Raw genomic sequence first — 20,676 nt, 5'->3', positions numbered from 1 at the left:
TAGGAGATTCTAGAACTCCACCGACTGATTTATGTTCACAGTTGGGTTTTTAACTTACTAATTCCAACAGTAAAAGAGGAAGAAAACTTTAAAGGATAACAGAATTATAAAATGGATTCATTCATTCAACATAGATTTATTGAGTATAAACAAAGTGAATACTTTGTAAGTACAAAGTAAGTAAATTATAGAAAGCATTGCAAGTGGGTTAGTAGAGTAGTTATTTTAGATGAAGGAGTAAGATTAAGCATGCATCGCTTTTATAAAAACAATGACACCATTATTTTGGGGGGGGGAAACCCTTAAATATATACATTAATAGCAATGCATATACTATGATAAGGAAAGTATCTTCCGTGTTTTCCAAGGTTTTCTGGGAAATTAACTTGTTGTTGTTGTTTTTTAATGGTAACAAAAAAGGTTGGAAAGACATGCAGATGCAGAGAAAAAAAGAACATGGGTACAGAGAAAGAGAACAAGCTGTGGTTTGAGAAGGATATGGAAAAGGTAAGAATTCTATTGAACTTTTTAGATAGGAACTGTAATTCAGAAAAGAGTAAAGATCCCATCAGAATAGGGCAGTGATGTTTAGAATTAAAAGTCCAGAGGTACAACCAAGATGCAATTAGTAGTACAATAGTTCAACCAAGATAATACTGTCTGAGTGCTTGTATGGACTCAACAGGGAGTAGGGAAAGCACAGGATTAGGCCCAACTGAGGAGAAAACTAGCATCCATGTTAAGGAACTTGGGCAATGCTCTGAACTGAAGGCCAGCCTTTACAAGCTCCCACCCCAACTCTACCTCCAGAGACAACTAACTGGATCTTAGCTAGATGCCCCTGCTCCCCAGTGGTGACTACCCACAGATACACAACTTTTACTTCTAAGAAGAGAAGCCACCCCAGGGCTGCATCCCTCACCTCCAACCTTTACCGTCATCTCAGGGATCTGATGTTATCATTGTGAAAACAACATCGTGTGAAAGCAGCAGGCAAACAGAAAAAAGCTTTCACGCTAAGGTGGGCAACAAGTTCTAAGCTAAGCAGTGAATTTCCTGGTGTTCCAGGGTTGTCTCAGCAGTTATAAGCACTGCTCCAACCTAGACTTTTTTGTGCACGTAGTATAATAATCACAAAAATGCACAGAGGAAAAGAAAGAGAAATGTCTTGAAGTGGGAACTTCTTGAGGGCAGGAACCATGTTTTATCCACCTTTACCTCACCAGAATACCTGGCATATGGCAGATCAGGAAATGTTTATTGATGAATGAATCAATGAATTTAATGAAGCCCAGAATCTAGAGAATTAAGTTTGCCAAAACATACACATTCTTCAAATACCCTCAAGTATGCTTCAAAATCAGTAAAATTCATGGGAAAACTAGAATCTTTGCAGCTGTGAGTAGGGGAACAAGCATGTTCTTCACTTTCTTCTGCAGACTCACCATCTTGAGTGTTTGGACTCAGAATTTGGGTTCGAAGCTCCTGCAGGCTAATTCCCAGACACCTGCAGACCTCCTCAGGGCTATAGGGCTCGGGATGAAGGGCATCCTCGGTGATCCACAGCATTTCTTCCAGACTGACCCCCAGTTTGGTTTGCACCTCCTCTAGTCGTAGTACTTTACCCCACTGCAAGCCTCTGTACTTTGCCAGGAGCTGCAAGTTCAAACCAAGGTAATGGTTAGATTTCATTTCAGAAATCGATATGTGCCATTTTAATTAACCAAATGCAACCTGTTTTCTTTTTTCCTTTCAACCTATCCACATTGCCCACCATTGCTTGCAAATGTACACTGGGTTCAGATGTTTGGAATTAAAACATGCTTGTGTGTCACTCACAGGCTAGTTAAACATTTTTCTTTAAAAAACCTAATATCCCACTGGTTGGTTTTTTTTTTCCCTTTGGGTTTTTTTTTTTTTTTTCCGCCTGTCACCACTTTCCCTCAGGGCTATTGCTTTGAATGATTTTGTCCTTTTATCCCTATTCAGTTCATCCCTAATACCCTACTCTCTATAAAGTCTACAGAAAACTACTCAATTCTCATGTGACCTGGGTCCTGAGGTGGACACTGTATGCCCGGTTTCATTAGAGCACTTCCTGTTTACCACATGCTTCTTTGAAAACGGCTAATGAATTTAAGTATCTGGGCATTTGGAGTAAAGTCCCAGATTTTAAATGAAAACCTCATTGGTGACCTTATGAAAAACCACTTCATTAGGTTGCTGGTGGAACTAGAGCTGTATGTTTCTCCGCCCTCAAAAGAGTTTGGCTTCCAACTGCATCTTGAGGCATCCCTCAGCCTGATGGAGAGGGTTAAGTACAAACAAAACCTTTGTAACCAGGTCTACCCATGGGAACATCAATCCAGAATGTTTTTCTTATTCTCCCCAAACCACTGACTGAGTCCTTCAGAGCAGGTGACCTGAAGAAGTGAAGATATTCTCATCCTGAGGGCTATAAAATTCATTCCCTGGGTGTGAGGCAGGTGCAGACAGTACAAACAGCAAAAAGAAACAAGCAAAAGAAGGGAAAACTCGTCTTCAAGGAAATGTGCATCTGATTTACCCTTCTATTATGCTGATGATTTGATTTTCCTTTCTTTTAGACAGGAAGCAGGGTTTACCAAAAGACCATTGAACTTTGGTTAGGGCCACTCACTTCTGAAGAATGTTAATAACAGAAGTTCTTATATTCATTAATCCTCTTTTTAAAACTCTGGCTCATACATTTGAAAGGAATTAATGATTTTAAGGCAGAACTGGGAAAAGAGAAAAAGAATTATATTTTTCTGTTCAATTATTTCACAGAATATGGTGCCATTTTTAAAGCAAGGACTAAAGCTAGATCTTTCTTCTGACTTTGTCTGCTTAGCACACTTAGTGTTTACAAGCAGGGCTAGACTGAGACCTCCACAGATTCACTTGTTCATTTAATTCATTCATTCATGGTCTATATTCTAATGTATTCCAAAAATAATTTCAGATAACTTACAAAGACATATATAAAGCAATATATTTATTTTATATACAAAGAGCTGAGGTTGATAATCTCCTAGAATGATACTTTCGTGAAACCCCAATCCAAACCCAGCTGAAATAAGCAATGAAACAAAGAGAAGTAACTAACAACTGTGTAGTGCTGTATGATTTAAAATGTGCTTCTTATTTATTTTCATCTTCACCAACCTTGTGAGATGGGTATTATTACTCTATTTAATAGTGGTAAGAGTAGATGACTTGCCCAAAGTCTAGTAAGAAACAGAGCTGGAAACTGAACTCCAGTCCTCTGACTCTGTCTGGCTTCCCCAAGGTCACAATCTCAGTGAGTTATAGCTAGTATCTAGGCCATCTCATCTCATCTCTGCTCACACTAGTTCAAATTGCCATTCAATTCCTACCAATGGATTTCTAAGCACAAACTAAGATTTGTGTGAACCAGTCTAGGGGCACCTGGGTGGCTCAGTGGGTTAAAGCCTCTGCCTTTGGCTCAAGTCATGATCTCAGGGTCCTGGGATTGATCAAGCCCCGCCCGCATCATGAGCCACTGACTAACAGCAGGGAGCCTGCTTCCTCCCTCTCTCTCTGCCTGCCTCTCTGCCTGCTTGTGATCTCCATCTCTCTCTCTCTCTCTCTCTCTCGCTGTCAAATAAAGAAAAGAAAATAAAAACTTAAAAAATCTTAAAAAAAAAATAGAAATGAATAGTCTAGTGACTTAAAAACCCTTCAATAGATGGGTTCCCTCTTAGGAAAAAAAAAAAAAAAAACAAAGAAAGAGAAAAAAAGGAAGGAGGAGGAGGAGGAGGAAAAGGAAAAACACCAAAGAATGGTCCCCAAGTAATGAGACTGGGCTTTTCCTAAGAACCTTTAAGTCAACAACAACCATCAAGTTTCCATCTCAGGCTCACTTGAACAAGTCACACTGCCTCAGGCACTTGATCCAAGGAAACTGGGCCAGGGATATATGAGGAGACAGTCTGGGAGGGATGCCTGCTGCCTACAAGGTTGTTTTTCAAAGGCAGCCTCCCCGCGTGCTTGTCTTCCACAGACAGAGACACTAACACACAAAAGCTAGCATTCACCCCAGCAATATCCCAGTTTGCTGTTGGGTCCACTTAGCCCCCAGGTGGAGGGTCCACATAGCCAATCGGTCTATACTTCAGTGGAGGATGAAATCTACCCCACGCCGTCAATGACAGCTGCAAGGCCATGGGCCACTGACTAACAGCACACTACACTGTGGTGAGTAAAATTGGAAAGCTGCTTAAGCCCTTTGAAATCTGGCTCAGGAAGCAGAAAGATGACTTGCAGATGAGGGAAGTGGGTGGGTAAGATCACTGTCGCTCAAAGACAACTTCATGAAGGAATCTGCCACTTGAGGTCTCGGTGATGGCCTACATCACATTTGTGAAGCACAGCTATGAGTCAGGGCTATGGGTCATTTCATCACAAGCTCCTCACTTGTAGCAGGGTGGGGAAATAAGAGAAAGCGGCTCTTTGTCAACATTCACCACTTTCTTCTCACCACTGCAAATACTAAGTATTCATATTAGATACCACTTCTGGGAGGTTCCCGAACCTGTTCCATGCTCTATAGGCAAGAAAGCAGGCAGTAAGTGTTTTGTCCGCAAACATGGAAAGAGGCAGATAAATAGTGTTAGGATCCTGTCTCAGGCTGGTGTCTCTCAGAAATGGGCTCTGAGGGAGAAGGATGATTCCAAGATGCTGGTAGAGGAGTGGAGAGTGAGAAAGGAACAGAAGTCAATGCAAGGTGCAGGGACATGGACAGGTGAGGCTGGGCCACTGGGGCCCCTGGAACCTATGTGTAAAAACCTCTAATGTGCCCTGCCTGTGGGCAAGAAAGCTAAAATATTTGCCCATTCTCATCTATCCCCCCATTGAGGGTACTACAAAGGACATTAGCTCCCTAGCACCTCCAGGTCGTCTCAGGTGCACACTCAGAACTCAGCCCCTGCCAGAAAAAGCCTTCGGTCTGGGACAGTTGCTGGAGCTCCCAGTGAGGTGATGTACTAGGAGAGGGCTAAGATCTGGACCCTAATTCAGGAAACTAACTGTCAGAATCCACCTCCTTTGACTTTCCCATTGCATTTAGCAATATTAACAAAGCAATGGGAAAAGTACCCAGTCTTCTCTTCCCCTGGTCAGCAAAGGCTAAAATTTCTAATCTCTTCTCTGACTTACCTCTAAAAACAACAATTCATTCAACAAGCTGTTTATCACACAACAAAAGCAGCTCTGTTGTTTTTGTTTCTGGTTATATAAGTCACACATGCATATTTTTAAATTTTCAAAAAGCACAAAACAGCTCAAAGCACAAAAAAATACAAAGTAAATCATCTGTAATTACTCCAAGATAACCACCAGCCACTATTTTTATAACCATACTATTATATCATATTTATGCAAACTTTCTGTATACCTACACACATAAAGTTTGATATAGATGTGATCATACATAGTTGTTTCTTATCATGAAGACTTACTATTTTTTTGCTTATATCCCCTTTACCCCCTCCCAACTACAAAGAGCTGTTCTCCGTAGCAGCTGGTGACTTCCATGTGCATGTTCTACTCGTCACGATCATGAAAACAGCACAATGTTGACCTTTCTGAATGTTAGTAATCCCCGCTGTCTGCACTCAGGTGACAGCATAAATCTGAAGAAACCTGCACAACTGTACAGAACAGATCAACGACAGTTCTCACTGTACCCTCAGCACATCCTGGAGTCCCCAGATATTGTGCTCTAGATCTAACTCCCTAACACGCCTAACTCCCATGGGGCACAATGGAAAGCACAGGGGTGGAGACACACCTGGACCCCTGCACTTACTTAAAACAGGTCACTGCCTAACAATGAAAAATATCTGCGGCCCAGAAGAGGCACTTTTGTGAAGAGCAAGTTTCCCTCCCTCCCCACATTCCCCTCTCTCATTAGTTCTCACCCACCTGACACCTTCTTCGATGCTTTCAAACATAGACAGATCTCTGCTGTCTTAAAATCCTTAATCCTAAAGCTACTGCTCTTTATCTCTCCCACTCTTTGACTAACTACCAGTGGCCCACAGTCTAGGCCTTCAGTAGCCACTCTCACTATTGATTGTGGCCTCCCAAAGATTTTTCCTTACTTCCCGAACCACTTCCAAAGCCACTGCATTTTTCTAGGTCCTTTAGCCTTAACAAGGCAATGGCTTCTGGCACTCTTCAGTACCTACTTTCTTCCAATTCTGTCTTATTGCTTCTGTAGCCTTGACTTTTCCTGGTTTCTCTCTCACCTCTCTGGTCCTTGTACCATTTCTCTCCATGACTCATTTTTCCCCTTTCATTACCTACTTCCTAACTGGAATCACCTTCCAAGGTTAACCCCTGGCCTTCTGGCCTTTTCTTGCCACATTCTTTCCCTCAGCAAATTGAACTTAGTTCTTGGTTTCAACTACTGTCTCCAAACAAATATACCTGAAGACTATCCCCCAAGCCCAGAGATATAGGTGAGGAATGGGGGAGAGCCTTCAGATGTATTCCTAACCAGTAGGAGAAAACTCCATGGGAAACATCACTACCTCTCACTTTCCAGTCACCTTCCATCCAACCTTCTCTAAACCTACCAAGGACAGCACTATGCTTTCCATCCCATCATTTCAGCTTGAAACTGCAGCTTACCAACTCAGTGTTTTTCCTTCACTGATGCATATTTGCATGCGACTCTCCGGGCCCTGGGCACAACAACAGTGTGCAGCTCCTGACCACAGGGAGCTCGCAGACTACCAGAAGAGACCGGTGTTTCAATAACGATTACACTGTGAAGAACTTAATCTAATTGTGATAAACTGCTTGAATGGAAAAATACAGGAGGTGGTAAGAGCATATAAAAGGACATTTAACAAGGAGAGTGGGAAAGCTTCACGGCGAAAGGAGAACAGACACCCAATCATGGAGAGCTTTATAACCAACCCCCTTTACTAGGTTCAGTCACAGCTTCTCTCATATCCCTCCCTTTTTATCCCATCCTCACTTCTCTTCTACCAAGGCAAAAGTTCCTGCTGCCAGGTTAATACGTCTAATACCTTGCTAACAGCATCAGCAGCTGCCCACTGCTCCTGGGACAAAGCCTGGTTGATCCTTAGTGAAGCACTGAAGGCCCTGCCACAACCTGGCTCCACTAAACACATGGACCCTATCTCTCCATATGCACTTCCTCTGCCCTGCAGCTTGGACCCACCATGCTGAGCCTAGTCCACACTAGAGTCTTGGCAAAGTGTGCTCTACTAAATCAACAGTGCTGAACAAAATGGGCCACATTCTTAGGTCTCTGGTTTTCCCCCATTTAAATTCAAGGAAACTGCCAAAGCCTTGACATTATGCCTACTTCTCACGTTCTGTCACCAGAGAATAAGTTCCATATTGACCATTAAGTGGCAGGAGCTAAAAAAACCGGATGAGTGATGACCCCTGACTAGACAGGCTCTGTAAAGAATCACATTATAAAATTTCCTTGAAGTGCCAAAGGACCACATGAAACTCTCTCTTTCATTGCTTCAGTTGTTGCCACAAAGAGTTCAGGGTATGCAAAAGCAATGGAATAATTTTTCTTCCCTTTTTGACTTCCCATAATACTCATTATCAACATCACACATTTTATCCCCCAATAGAATTAAGGGATACTCTCTTTCATAGACATAAAACATTTCTGGAAAAGTTTAAGCCACTGAATATGTGTAAAGTATGAAAAATTTGTGCTCATTAAAGATTTCTGGCCACTTTGTTAATTTAAGAACATAAAAATGTGCTTCACATAAAAGTATCACTTACGTAAGTCATAATTATAAATCTCTACTGAGTTTGCTTTGAAATGTTCTTAATTTTAGTTGAAATGGCTCTATAAGACTCTTTCAATGAATCCGCATCAGTTAGGTTTTGGAAGCTACTAGAAAGAGAGGAGGAGGGAGAAAGAAAGAGGGACAGAAAGGAGACCTGAGGATATAGATGAAACTATCAACATGAAAGTAAAACAAAGAAAAACCATCTTCTTTGGTTCGGTGCACTTCCCTGTGTTAAATAGATACAAAAGGCACTCGTTTTCATAAGAGGAGCTTGGAGACCTGGGAGCAGAGTGGGAAAATAAGTGTCACTTGTTACAGTTTTGCTGTGTAGACCTCCATTTGATCAGTGTCGTTTTCAAAACTCTCCTAATTAGTCATTTCTGCCCTGACATTTCATTTCTACTGTCTGAAAATAGAAAGTTTGTCCAGATTAGAACAATGTTCCTTACCTTTTTACATGGGAGGTTTATTTCCCAATTTAATGAGATCATTTCCAAACAACTATTATATTCATTCACATGTAAATAAAAGAATGGAACCATATTGGAAGGAAAATATGCTTAGCAGAATTCCAGCCTATGTTCTTAGGCAAAAGTGTATTGTTTTTTTAATGTTTATTTCTCTTTCCTTCTTTCCTTCGTTCTCCATGCCTAGCATGAAGCCTCATGTGGGGCTTGAGACCAAGTGTCAGACGCTTCAATGACTCAGCCACCCAGGCGCCCCACCTAGGCAAAAGTGTATGCTTAACACCAAGATCATATTAGCAGTTTTATCTTTATTTTAGTTTTATTTATTATACAGAACCTTGGATTCTAGTAGTTTGTAGCAACAGGATTTAAGAAACATTTTCCATCTTGATAAAGTCTTTCACTTTACTTTCTTCCAAATTTTAAAAGACAGGTAAGTTCAGAGTATGTTCCCACTGGGAGGAGTGAGCAGCAAAGAGCAAAGTTCAGATGCCAATTTCACTGAGCAGAGTATCTATCAGACTCCCAGGGAGCTGTCAACTCCGGTTCTTGAGGAGGCTCCGCAGTGGATTAAAATTTCTACATACAACTGCTCCCAAAAGAGATGCCCTTTTTCCAGTCAACTCTGACCATTTCCCTATCCTGACAACTTTCACTAGAAATTCAGCACCACCACTGTATTCCTCTCTCTCCTTGCATCTCAGGAAGACAGGAGTTACAAGGTGAACCCATTTCCATCTCATACTTGCTGAGCTCACCCACAGATCTCATAGAGGCTATCTCATTTTGTGATAAGACTTCAAAAACAATGTTGTGTATGCTTGAAGTCTCCTCAGGAGGGCAACACCTACTCATCAATCTCAAAGTAAAGTCAGCCCGAATAAGCCCTCAAACAAATAAGACACTAATTTCTTCCATCCCCTGAAAGAGGAAGCTTGTCCTAAAGGAAAATATAGTTCACTGAAGCCTTGATATTAAAGTCTGCTGCACTACTTCTCATGTATGCAACTGATCAGATAACATCAAGAGTTTAATATTAAAACATTTCCTTTAAATAATTTTTAGAAATTATTTGAATGAGTAAATTCCAATTTTAAACATTTAAATCATGATTTTTTAAAAAAATATTAACACCAAAATTTTCCAGAAAAAAAACTTCAAAGTGGGCTAGGGGAAGAGTGTTACAGGCATGTGTAAAGTCCCTGGGGGTGGGAATGAGCATTATGGCTGAAGTGTAAAGGGAGTAGGGGATGCTAAGACAAGAAGAGGATGAGGTGCACAGCCATCAGATCTTGCAAAGCTTTCTAGGCAATGACAAGGACTTTTTACTTTATTCCAAGGAGATAAAAAAAAGTTTTGAAAAGTGTAAACCAAGGGAATTATTGGATCAGATTTAAATTTCTAAACCACCATTCTAAGTAGGAGAAAGCACAGTACAGCTCCTAAGCCAGAAACCTCTGGCTCCTAGCCTTAGTTCTCTCTACCTTTCTGGTCAGATCATATACCTTTCTGGATCCTCCACAACATTTCACTTCTGTTACCACCTGATCACATACTAACCATTTCCTACTTCACATCCTCTAATTTTAACTCTCCACTCCACTCTCTCTATTTTTATGTCTTATATCCTTTTGTATATCTTCACGGTCCTAGGCATACAAGAGGTATTCAATGAATACTTCCTATGTAGGTTGAAGGTTTGACTGGCAAGGGTCTTCTAAATTGTGGAACAGAGGACTGCCAAGACTCCCTTCAGGTTTCTATTTCCTTTGCACACACGTAAGTCTTTTGGGCACAGGAGTATTACATTAAGCCTGTATTTTTAGAGTGACCAGTGATGGCCCACCACAAAAATGGTACATCCAAGAGGACCAGCTGTTGAGGCTACCATCACTTTTGTCAAGGTAACAAGATCAGTTATGGTCACTTCCCCTCAATCACCTCTAACTATCTTTCTCCACCCTTACCTAACCCATGGCCTATGCTTCACAGATATAAACTATCCTCTTCTCCCCAGGGCCACCCTAGAAGACTCAACTGTGAAGTTCATTTAGCTTCAATGAACCTTACTTCAAGGTTGCAGGGCACATCTAGTAGGTTTATTTATCTCCTGAGTTTGGAATCAAATTGTTCTCTACTCAGAGACCTTCATTTAGAATAGTACTCCAATCAGAATGATGCTTGTAACTTGAGAGAAAGAGACAGAGTAGCAGAGAGAATAAAAAAAAAGGACAAGAGAAAGCCTACTCCAAGTTTCACTAGTTTGCCAAGTTCATACCTTTGCAGCCAGCCGACACTCCATCACCCTGATATTGAAATGAGAAGTTGCTGCCTTATTCATCTCCACACAACTGTTGGCAATCACAAATACTGCTCCACTTGGGAGTTTCACATCAGTTGCCCTCAGAGGACTAAATTCTATCAACTTGGCCTATTGGAACAAAAAAGACAGGTGAGATATAATGTATTAGAATTCAGAAAATGTTTAATCATTTATTTATTTATTTATTTACTGTAGCAAAATTTTTTCATAAAAATGCATTCATTCAATTCAAATATTATTTATTGACTTCCAGGCACTGTACTAGGCACTGGAGATATAACAGTGAGGAAGAAAGACACTGTTCTTGTCCTCGTAGAGCTTACTATCCAGCAGGAAAGACAATCAAATGGACAAATACATTCCTAGGTTGTGTTTCAATGGTCGAAAAGCCCACGCTGCTTTATAAACACATGGTTGAAGCACCTGATCACCTAGTGTAGGCTCCTTTGAAAAAGGGAAAATCTACACTGAGTCTTAAAGGCTGAGCAAGAGTAGAGCAGACAGAGGATTTCTTGACCCAAACAGGATATCCAAAAGAGGGAAAAGCAAACACAAGTTTGGAGGCAAAGAAACATGAGGTGTTAATAAAGCCTTGGGTATTGAAACTTGCCTGGAGCTCAGAGTTTGAGGGTTGAGAGTTGGTGAGAGGGTAGAATGCAGAGGTAAAGCAGGAGCCAGACTGTGACGTGCTTTGCAAGCTCAAAGAATTTGGACTTTGTTCAGACTCTATAGCTAACTTACATTAACATCAGCACTCTTGCCACAATGTCTGCTTGTCAGGTCTCATCCAAAACACCCAGAGTATTTTCTTAACATTAAACCACATTTCCTCATGGTTCATGTCTTTGGCTTAGAGGAATCAAAAATAAATATTCTTAATAAGAAGATATCCAGGTATTCTTAGAAAATAGCCAAGCTTGTAGGAATCTGATGAAAATCTAGGAAAAGACTTTAAAGAAATGTCTGCTTCTATTTTGGAAATGGGCAGTTTATGGGCAACAACCAAAACCTCTACCCTGCCTAAGGGAGTTGATAGCCAAGGGGAAGTGGTATCCAGCTAAAGAATTCATCCCTGGCTTCCTGTCAACATTCTTTTCCCCACCACTGAAGCCCCAAAAATGTTGACAGAGAAAAGGGATACCAAAGAGTAAATTATAAAAAGAGGGGTTGTGAATATATGTGGTAAGAGAAGTTAACATTTGGGTTTAAAGCCAATAAGAGATTATGAAAATGCCATGAAATGAGTGATTCGGGACAAGAGTGGGAAAGGTGGTCCCAAAAACTAGGGAGTTGAGAAATCTCATCTTAACAATGAAGAGAAAAAGAAGGGGGCAATAACTAGGCACAAGAGAAAAACAGATCTGAGGTATGATTCTGGAAGCCTGAGGAAGAGGTGATCAATGTGAAACAGATTACATGAACTGGTAGCAGCCCTGAATTACAAAGTAGATGTAAATACCGTATACAATAGAACCTAATAGAATTGACTGCCCAGAACCTCTTCATATGAACTTTCCCTAGTTGATATTTCCAAATAGCTCAGTATCACATACAGTTCCTTCTTCTGCAAGAAATGATATGGACTGGTCCATCCCTCCTCCTTCAGTGCCAATATAACGCTCACTCTTGGCACAGATTTCCGCAAGTTCCACCTGAAAAAGTGAAAATTGATTTGCACTATGAGTACAGTCATAATTTATTTCTCATTCATTTCTTACTCCAGGCATGACAGTTTTGAATTCCAGTGCTAACTCTAATCATTTGACAAAAGCTGCCTGAGGCACTGTGTTAACAAAGATTCTAAGACTACCACTGAGCTCCATAAGAAAACATACCATGATGAATTAATGTTTCCAATGGAATGTAATGAGATACTGGCTATGCATGCCATGTACTTGCTCTCCATAAAAGACTCCATACAGCAAGCAGTTTCTTCCATCTTTTTATTTGCTCCATCCCTCTCTAGACTAGTATCACCAAAAATCTTATATGGGTACTCACTCATCCCTCCCTTCATTTGTCTTTCTTTGTTTCCTCACAGTGGACTTTTCTAGTAACCGTACAGCCAAAGTGGGGTCATGCAACTTTATCCTCCAGTCCCAAAGTAATGCCATCCTGTATGGCATTTCCATTAAAGATAAAAATCATCATGAAAGTCTTGTCATTTCACATCCCTTTCATCAAGAAAGATCATGCACTAGCATCATCTCCCTAGACACATCTTCCTCCAACCATGATGAAGAGGCCCAACACACAAACACAGTTCTAATCCAAACTGAGTATGTCAAAATATGTGTTTAAGAATCTTCAATGGCTTCCTACTAATTAATGAAATAAGCTTAAGCTCCTCAATCTGGCATTTCAAAGCCTTCTAAAATGTGCAACCAATTTGCATGTGAAATCATATTATCTACCACTCTTTTCCAATTAGATTTGTCTCCTTGACCATCTCACACATTTGTGCAACCTGGTATTACTCCCTATCTTCTCTCATATAAATCCTATAGCCAGTCAATACCTGGCTTACCAACTACCTACTATGGATAAGTCACTGGGCTGACCACTCAAATCTTCTTCCCTCATAAAGTATTCCTCAAATATTGTTCTTACTAAGGCATCCTCTTTCTCTGAACTTCTACAACAATTACAGTTAGGATCATCCATTTACTCACTCTACTATTCATCCATCCATCCATTCATTTTTTTTCTTTCTCCTAAGACTTGATTCAGGCCCTTATTATTTCTTACCTATTTTTACTGGAAGATCCTTCTGGAGTGATCATTCTGAAGCTGATAATCATCTCTGGCCTGCCTGGTTGCCAACACCCTGATGCTCTTATTTCTCAACATGCCTTTAAGTCCATAATGACACAGTGTCTTTAATGACATCCCTCTCTCACCTCTCCAGTCTGCTCTCCTACCACTAACCCTGGAAACCCTAAGTTCGGACCAGGAATACCAAACAAATATTTTTCTTTATCATCCTTAAGCTCTTTCATCTCTCAGTCCCTTTCAAAGTGCGTTTTTCAGTCCTCCTTACTCAATAATCCCCTCTCCAGCATCCCCCACTAGTCACCAGGACCAACTCAACCACTGTCCCTCCCTGGAACCCACACTACCATCTATATGCACACACACCACATAACACCTCCTCTGCATTCCTGTATACTAATTATTCTATTCTCATTTATCAAACCATGCTTTAAGTGTAGGTTTACTTGTCTTTTTATCCACCAGTCTATGAGAGCCCACTTAACTATTGTGACTAAATCCCGGTGTTTGTTACCGTTCTTTAACTGTGTCAGCTTTTGATCACATCTGTTTTCCCTGGAAAATTGTCAGTCTTATTAGAGACAGACAAACTCTGGTGTTTCTATTGTGTTCCCAACCTCACACAATGCTAAGCAACATAGTAAATAATAAATACCTGCTGCTTTCACTTTCTGAGAATAGCTGCCCCAATACCATGAGAGAGTTCTGTGTCACATTCCTTGTTGGTCATGTGGATTCACTACCTTCACTTGTGACATGAGGTAAACTTGGGACTTTGATGTGATGGGCATTGCAAATGGCCTTGCTAAACACACAGCCAAACAACCTGCCCATTACAGGCACATTAAAAATATACCAAAAACTAACTATGTACTGGGTGGTGATTAACATAATATAATAAAAAATGAATTTAAAAAATAAAGTAGCAAATAAAAGGTCAAAACACCTAGATTTTAAAATGTAAAGAAATAATACATGCAGGTGAGGAAATCCACAGAGCATTCGGTTAGGACCTGAGTCTCTCTGTCACCCTCAGCCAGTGTGAAGTCACCTCCCTAGCAACATCAACAGCAGCCACATTTACATGCTAAGTATCTGGCATGATCTCTTCTGCCAGCAGTATCTCCTCAAGTTATCCTCCTCACACAGATGAGGAAAATGGGACTTGGAGACATATAACAGAAAGTGGAAAAGCCATTTGAACCTCCTCTGCCTGACTCCATAGCCTTTGCTCTTTTCACACTGGACTTCATTACTCCTCTCCTGGCCCCAATCCTGGAGATAATATAACCTATTTTCCACTACCTCCAAGGGATGTGAAACAACAAATGAGATCACCAAAAGTTAAGTATCCTCTCTTTTTTTTTTTTTTTAATGTTTTTATTTATTTGACAGAGGAGATCACAAGTAGGCAGAGAGGCAGGCACAGAGAGAGAGAGGAGGAAGCAGGCTCCCCGCTGAGCAGAAAGCCCAATGCAGGGCTCAATCCCAGGACCCCGGGACCATGACCTGAGCCAAAGGCAGAGGCTTTAACCCACTGAGCCACCCAGGTGCCCCAAGTATCCTCCCTTTTAAGAGGAAAGAAACTAAAGCACTGAGAAATATATGCTTATTATTTTTTAAAATGTCTTGCATGTGGCAACAATAGGATACTTTTACTTTAAACGCAATGTTAATTTTTCCAGACTATCTATCTGGATAGAATTCAGAGGGACCCCAGAAGCCCCAGAAGCTCAGTGTCAAGGAGAGCCCACCTGCAGGGATGTGGACATCCCTACACTTTGCTGAATTCTGACAGATGGAGCCCATGGCTGGACAGACAATACCCAAGAGTTCTAAATATGAGGAAACAAAAGAAAATGAAGATAAGGAAGCCAAAAAATGAAAGGATGATTCATCTTACAGTCCCCAGAAAGCACATATGGAAATCAGTAGTAAATATGGAGGGGAAAAAAAAACAGTATCAGACACCTCTAAACCTTGGTGAAAGTCCCAAAGCTCCTGCCAACTGGCTATTGTAGATTTTTTAATTTTTCCAAGTTTCCATTTCTTCATATACTATTAATAATAATAATAGTTAAGATTTATTGAGCACTTACTACATGCCAGGCACTGTTCTAATTACTGTTCTAATTATGAATTCATTATTTACATCTTATAACGACACTATAAAATAGGTAGTATATACTCATTTTACAGATGAGGAACTGAGCAGGCTTATTAGCTGAGATTAAGCTAGTAATTACAAAAGGTGAAATTCAAACAAATTGTCTAACTCCAGAGCCTATACTCTTAATCACCATGTTATATAACCTCCTATCCATAATACGGAGAAAAATAACCCCCTGCCTAGCTATGGGATTATTGTGATAATCCAATGAATTAAATAAAAATATCTCATAATCTCTAAAGAACTATACAATTGTTAATTTTATTATTTGTACATAATAAATAAAGAATCATTTGATTTACACAAGTAGCTAAGTCCCAAGCCAAAAGTAAAAACAGGTATAATTATTCTGGAAAACACAACCATTTTTTAAAGTGTTTAGGAAAAGACAGAATATAAAAGACCAGATGTCCCCAGGAGAACTAATTTAACAATAGGCAGTAACAGAACCTGAGACAAACAGGAATGTGCGTGCTCCAAGTGAAGCAGTTTAATATAACTAGGGTTGGAGGGGGGCAGTCCCTGCTTGCCAAACAAAACATACTTGTAGTAGAAACTTCAACTGCAGGCCTGCAAGTAGCTTTTCCAGTGGCCCTAGCCCTTCACCCCCATACCAAAAGCAAAAATGTCAAATCCAAAATTGTTATGACATGTGAAGAAACTAGAAACAAAAGCTTTTTTTAAATCTCAAATCCTGATGAAGCAAAAAAAAAAAAAAAAAAAAAAAAAATTGCATTCTTTTGTAGGTCTAGAGCCTTAGCCAGAGACGTCATGAGCCTAACTTGGAAACCCATTAACAGAGGGACCTTAACAGCAGGGGGTGTAAATGGGAGCAGAGAATGCCTGTCATTCTGGGTAATGTGAGGGATACATGTGAGCCAGCCATGCCTATTCTGTCTTTGGAGGCCCTGAAAAGAGATCTATAAAAAAGGCCTCCAAGAGTTATAATCCTTGCAAAAACTGAATCAATACTCCATTCGGATTTGAAGTATGTAAAATAGCAACAGCTTTTAGGAGAATAATACGATCTTCAAAAACACATTAACAAACTGTATGCAAAGAAACCTATCAGAACTTCAAAGAAAGATCAAATAGGGGGCGCCTGGGTGGCTCAGCGGGTTAAACCACTGCCTTCGGCTCAGGTCATGATCTCAGGGTCCTGGGATCGAGTCCTGCATCAGGCTCTCTGCTCAGCAGGGAGCCTGCTTCCCTCTCTCTCTCTGCCTGCCTCTCCATCTACTTGTGATTTCTCTCTGTCAAATAAATACATAAAAAATCTTTAAAAAAAAAAAAAAGAAAGAAAGAAAGATCAAATGGAATTTAAGGACCCAATTCAATTTAACAAAGGATAAAGTCATTTTTTTCCTGGAGGTTTAAAGGATTCTGAGGCTCCCCCACTTCTCCTATCTCCCCACATCACAGATACACACACACACAGACACACACAGACACACACACACACACACAGATACACAAAAGCCCTGAGATCCCTCAGGCAGATAGTGAAGCTCTGAGTAAAAAGAGACTCATGCCCCTCCCCACCAATGTATTTTCTTCTGCCCTTACACCTGAGTACTTCCAGAACCCCAGGTGCCTCCAAACTAGTCACCTGCAGCATTTAGCTCTATCCCTTCCTGCAAAATACTAATGTCTAAGAATCATTAGGGATGACAATTGGATTGCATGAGGAACTTTCCCAAAATGTATACATAATAAACTCATTTATATTTTGAGCTCCTGCTCTCTGGACAGTTAAGAGAAATCTGGCATTATTCATAGGCCTTCTTTTAAAGCTACTAAAGATAGTTAAGCTAATTTAGCCCTTTGTGTGTTCTTCTCTTGAAGCAGCCTGGGAAAGAATCAAAAGTCACATGGGTTCCCAAATTATACAGCTTACCTCCTGGCCAGTGGGGCACTGGTAAGAGGAGAAACAACAGGGTTAGATTTAACAGTCACCCAGAAAGAGGGTGCCTGGATGGCTCAGCTAAGCATCATACTCCTGATTTTGGTTCGGATCATGATCTCAGGGTCCTGGGATAGAGCCTGGCTTTGGGCTCCCTACTCAGCAGGGAGTATGCTTGTATCCCCCTCCCTTTGCCCCTCTCCACCATTCTCTCTCTCCTTCTAGAATAAATAAGTAAATCTTTTTTATCTGTATTTATTTATTTAAGTAAATCTTTTTTTTTTAAAGTCACTGAGAAGGGCTAAAGATTCATGAATACCTTGCCCAGCAAAATCTCGTTATTTATAAAAACAAAACAAAAAGACTCAAGGTATTAATACAGTAGGTTCTAACTTTGTTTAGCAGTTTTATTAATGAGACTGTTAAAAGTAGAATAGTTACATGGTCAGGAAATGTTAATTTCTGCGTGGGTTAGCCATGACTTTGAGGTGCCTTGCATTCACAACACAAGTGTTCCATCAAGACAGCAGCACCCAGCTATCCCCGGCCACCCCAAGTGCCAGTCAGGAGAATGGAAGAAGATGAGCAGTCTCATTCATTCACTTAACAATCCTTTAAACAGTGTCCCACATATAAGTGGAGAGGCCAGTGTCTTCCCTCAAGGAGTTCTGAATACTGATATTGTCTCCAGGTGAACAAGTCTTTCAAAAGAAAGTGTAAAACTAGTGAGCTAATCAGCTTCTATTTACCCTTCTCAGTCCTCTGTCCACCCGTCTTCATCCTGCTATCTGCCGCAGGAGGCTGCCCAGCATGAACTGTGTGCACTCTGCCTTCCTGTTGGATTGTTCCAACAGAGAGCTTTGGCTGGAAATGAAAAATTAAAAGTGTGGGGCAAGAATTGTGAGATCAGGTTCCTCCCAGCCAAGGTCCTTTTGGGCCCAGGGGCAATAACTCAGCTATAAGTAGTTCTGGGTTTCCATACACCCACCTTTGTAAGTTATCCTTTATTATTGAGTGTGCTGTTTTTCTGTTATGACCCTGACTGATATATCTAGATAAGGTGAAAATATTAATGGCTCCTCTGACTTTTCTTTGCATCAAATATTTTCCCTATTTTTCTCCCCCTGCAATACTCCTCCATCTTAACTTTCAAAATACCTGGGTTCTTACCTGGGACTATTTTCTTTTCTTTTCTTTCTTTTTTTTTTTTTTAATGAGAGATCACAAGTAGGCAGAGAGAGAGAGAGAGGAGGAAGCAGGCTCCCTGCTGAGCAGAGAGCCCCATGCGGGGCTTGATCCCAGGACCCGGAGATAATGACCTGAGCCGAAGGCAGGGGCTTAACCCACTGAGCCACCCAGGCACCCCCACCTGGGACTATTTTCAAATTATTCCCCAAACTGGCAAGCCTATTAGGTAGAGCACCATCAGGCAGGAGAAACTCTTCAAGAAATAGGACCAAGGAAAGTCTAAAAGACTGATGTAGACTTGCTTTGCTTTGTAACATGGCTAATGACCAAGCTCTAACTTATAGACAATTTGGAGTGTTCTAAAACAAAGGGTTTGCTTTAATTTAAAAATAATTTTTTTTTTAAAGAAGAAGGAGGAGGAAGCTATTATTTCTTCTTCATATCTCTAGTTCAAAGGGATATAACCCAAAGAGATTAGTCACCTTTGCATTTTTTACTTCAAGAAAAGTTGCCTGAGGATGATGAGGGCCAATTCTCAAAATGCACACAGCAGATGCATCTGACCCTGATGATGGTCCAGGCTAAAAAAAAGTTCCAGGAAGTAATGCAGGAAAGAAAAAAAGAAGTTAAAATATTTAAAAGACCCAATGTGGGGCACCTGGGTGCCTCTGTCAGTTAAGCATCTGCCTTTAGCTCAGGTCATAATCTCAGGGTCCTGGGATTGAGCCCTGGTCAGGTTCCCTGCTCAGGAGGGAGCCTGCTTCTCCCTCTCCTCACTGCTCAAGCTCTCTTGATCTCTCTCAAATAAATAAATAAAATCTTAAAAAAAAAAAATCCAAATGCTACAGAGAAACAACAGTGAGGAGGGTTCTCAAAAGTAAATCTAAAAAACCTGATAAAATCTAAAACCAATCAAAGAATATGCCACAAGCACTCACAAATGTGTATGAAATAAAAAAAGAACAAAGATAGACTGTTCCATCCGTGTATATTGGAGAGAACATAATCTAATGAACCTAGAGAAGGCTAGTAGTTGGAACACATAGCTCTAAAAATATCAAAGGTGCTTAGTGAGGGCAGAAGCACAGTCTTCAAGTCAACTCCCTCCAAACTCTAAAGAGAAAAACAAAGAAAACTTCCCCAAACTAACTCACTTGCAATCTACATCACAGAGGGACCCAGATTCAGGAGGCTGTCAACAGACAGGAGTTGTTATGGAAAACAGTTTGGGATCCCAGGTTCAATGGGAATTCTGACAAAATGCCTAAGATAGGTTTCTCCTAGACCTCCACCATGCTGCCTATGCTGCATAAGGGAAAGCACCCTAAGGGGTGTGATAACATATAGCCCTTGCTATTTCTCCAAATGATGATCCTAGAAGTATATGTGTGTGGTAAGACTATTAAACTTTTTTTTTTTATGATTTTATTTATTTATTTGACAGAGAGAGAGATCACAAATAGGCAGAGAGACAGAGAGATGAGGAGAAGCAGGCTCCCTGCTGAGCAGAGAGCCCAATGCGGGGCCAGGCCCCTGGGATCATGACCTGAGCCAAAGGCAGAGGCTTAACCCACTGAGCCACCCAGGTGCCCCTGGTAAGACTATTAAAAGACTAACAGGAATCTAAAAGGTGATAATGAGATCCAAAGGGAGGAAATACAGATCTGTGCTACTGCGAGGGCCTCAGACACAGCACTGGTGTAACCTGGGGACTGATGAGAAGCGCAGACTCAGGCCCCAGCCCAGACCTGCTGAATCAGAATCTGTAGCTTAACAAGATCCCTCCCACCCCACATTAAATTTGAAAGCATTTCTCTCAACTATTTCCTACACTGAGGCTTTCTAAATAAATAAATAAATAAATAGATAGATAGATAAATGCGGTATTTTACACATGCCATATGATTTAGTCTCCAAAACATCCCTGAAATGTCAGAATTATAATTGATGTATTATAGAGAAAGAAATTGAGACTCAAAGAGGTCAACAAGCTAACCTAAGATTCAGAGCCAGAT

General features: G+C 40.7%; 1 protein-coding gene across 8 annotated transcripts in view; it reads right to left on the bottom strand.

Moving 5' to 3' along the window:
* GALK2 (galactokinase 2) overlaps positions 1-20,676 on the bottom strand; it is a 105,247-nt gene that overhangs the window by 28,005 nt on the left and 56,566 nt on the right. For all 8 annotated transcript variants that reach the window (XM_059181491.1, XM_059181490.1, XM_059181492.1 and 5 more), the window contains 3 exons: positions 12,182-12,280; positions 10,584-10,736; positions 1,446-1,656 (listed from right to left, as the gene is read on the bottom strand). In XM_059181491.1, the coding sequence (XP_059037474.1) occupies positions 1,446-1,656; positions 10,584-10,736; positions 12,182-12,280 (463 nt within the window). The remainder of the gene's footprint in view (positions 1-1,445; positions 1,657-10,583; positions 10,737-12,181; positions 12,281-20,676) is intronic.

This window comes from Mustela lutreola, chromosome 7, assembly GCF_030435805.1.
Source record: "Mustela lutreola isolate mMusLut2 chromosome 7, mMusLut2.pri, whole genome shotgun sequence".
Classification (NCBI taxonomy): domain Eukaryota; kingdom Metazoa; phylum Chordata; class Mammalia; order Carnivora; family Mustelidae; genus Mustela; species Mustela lutreola.
This window is presented reverse-complemented; position numbering and strand designations above follow the sequence as displayed.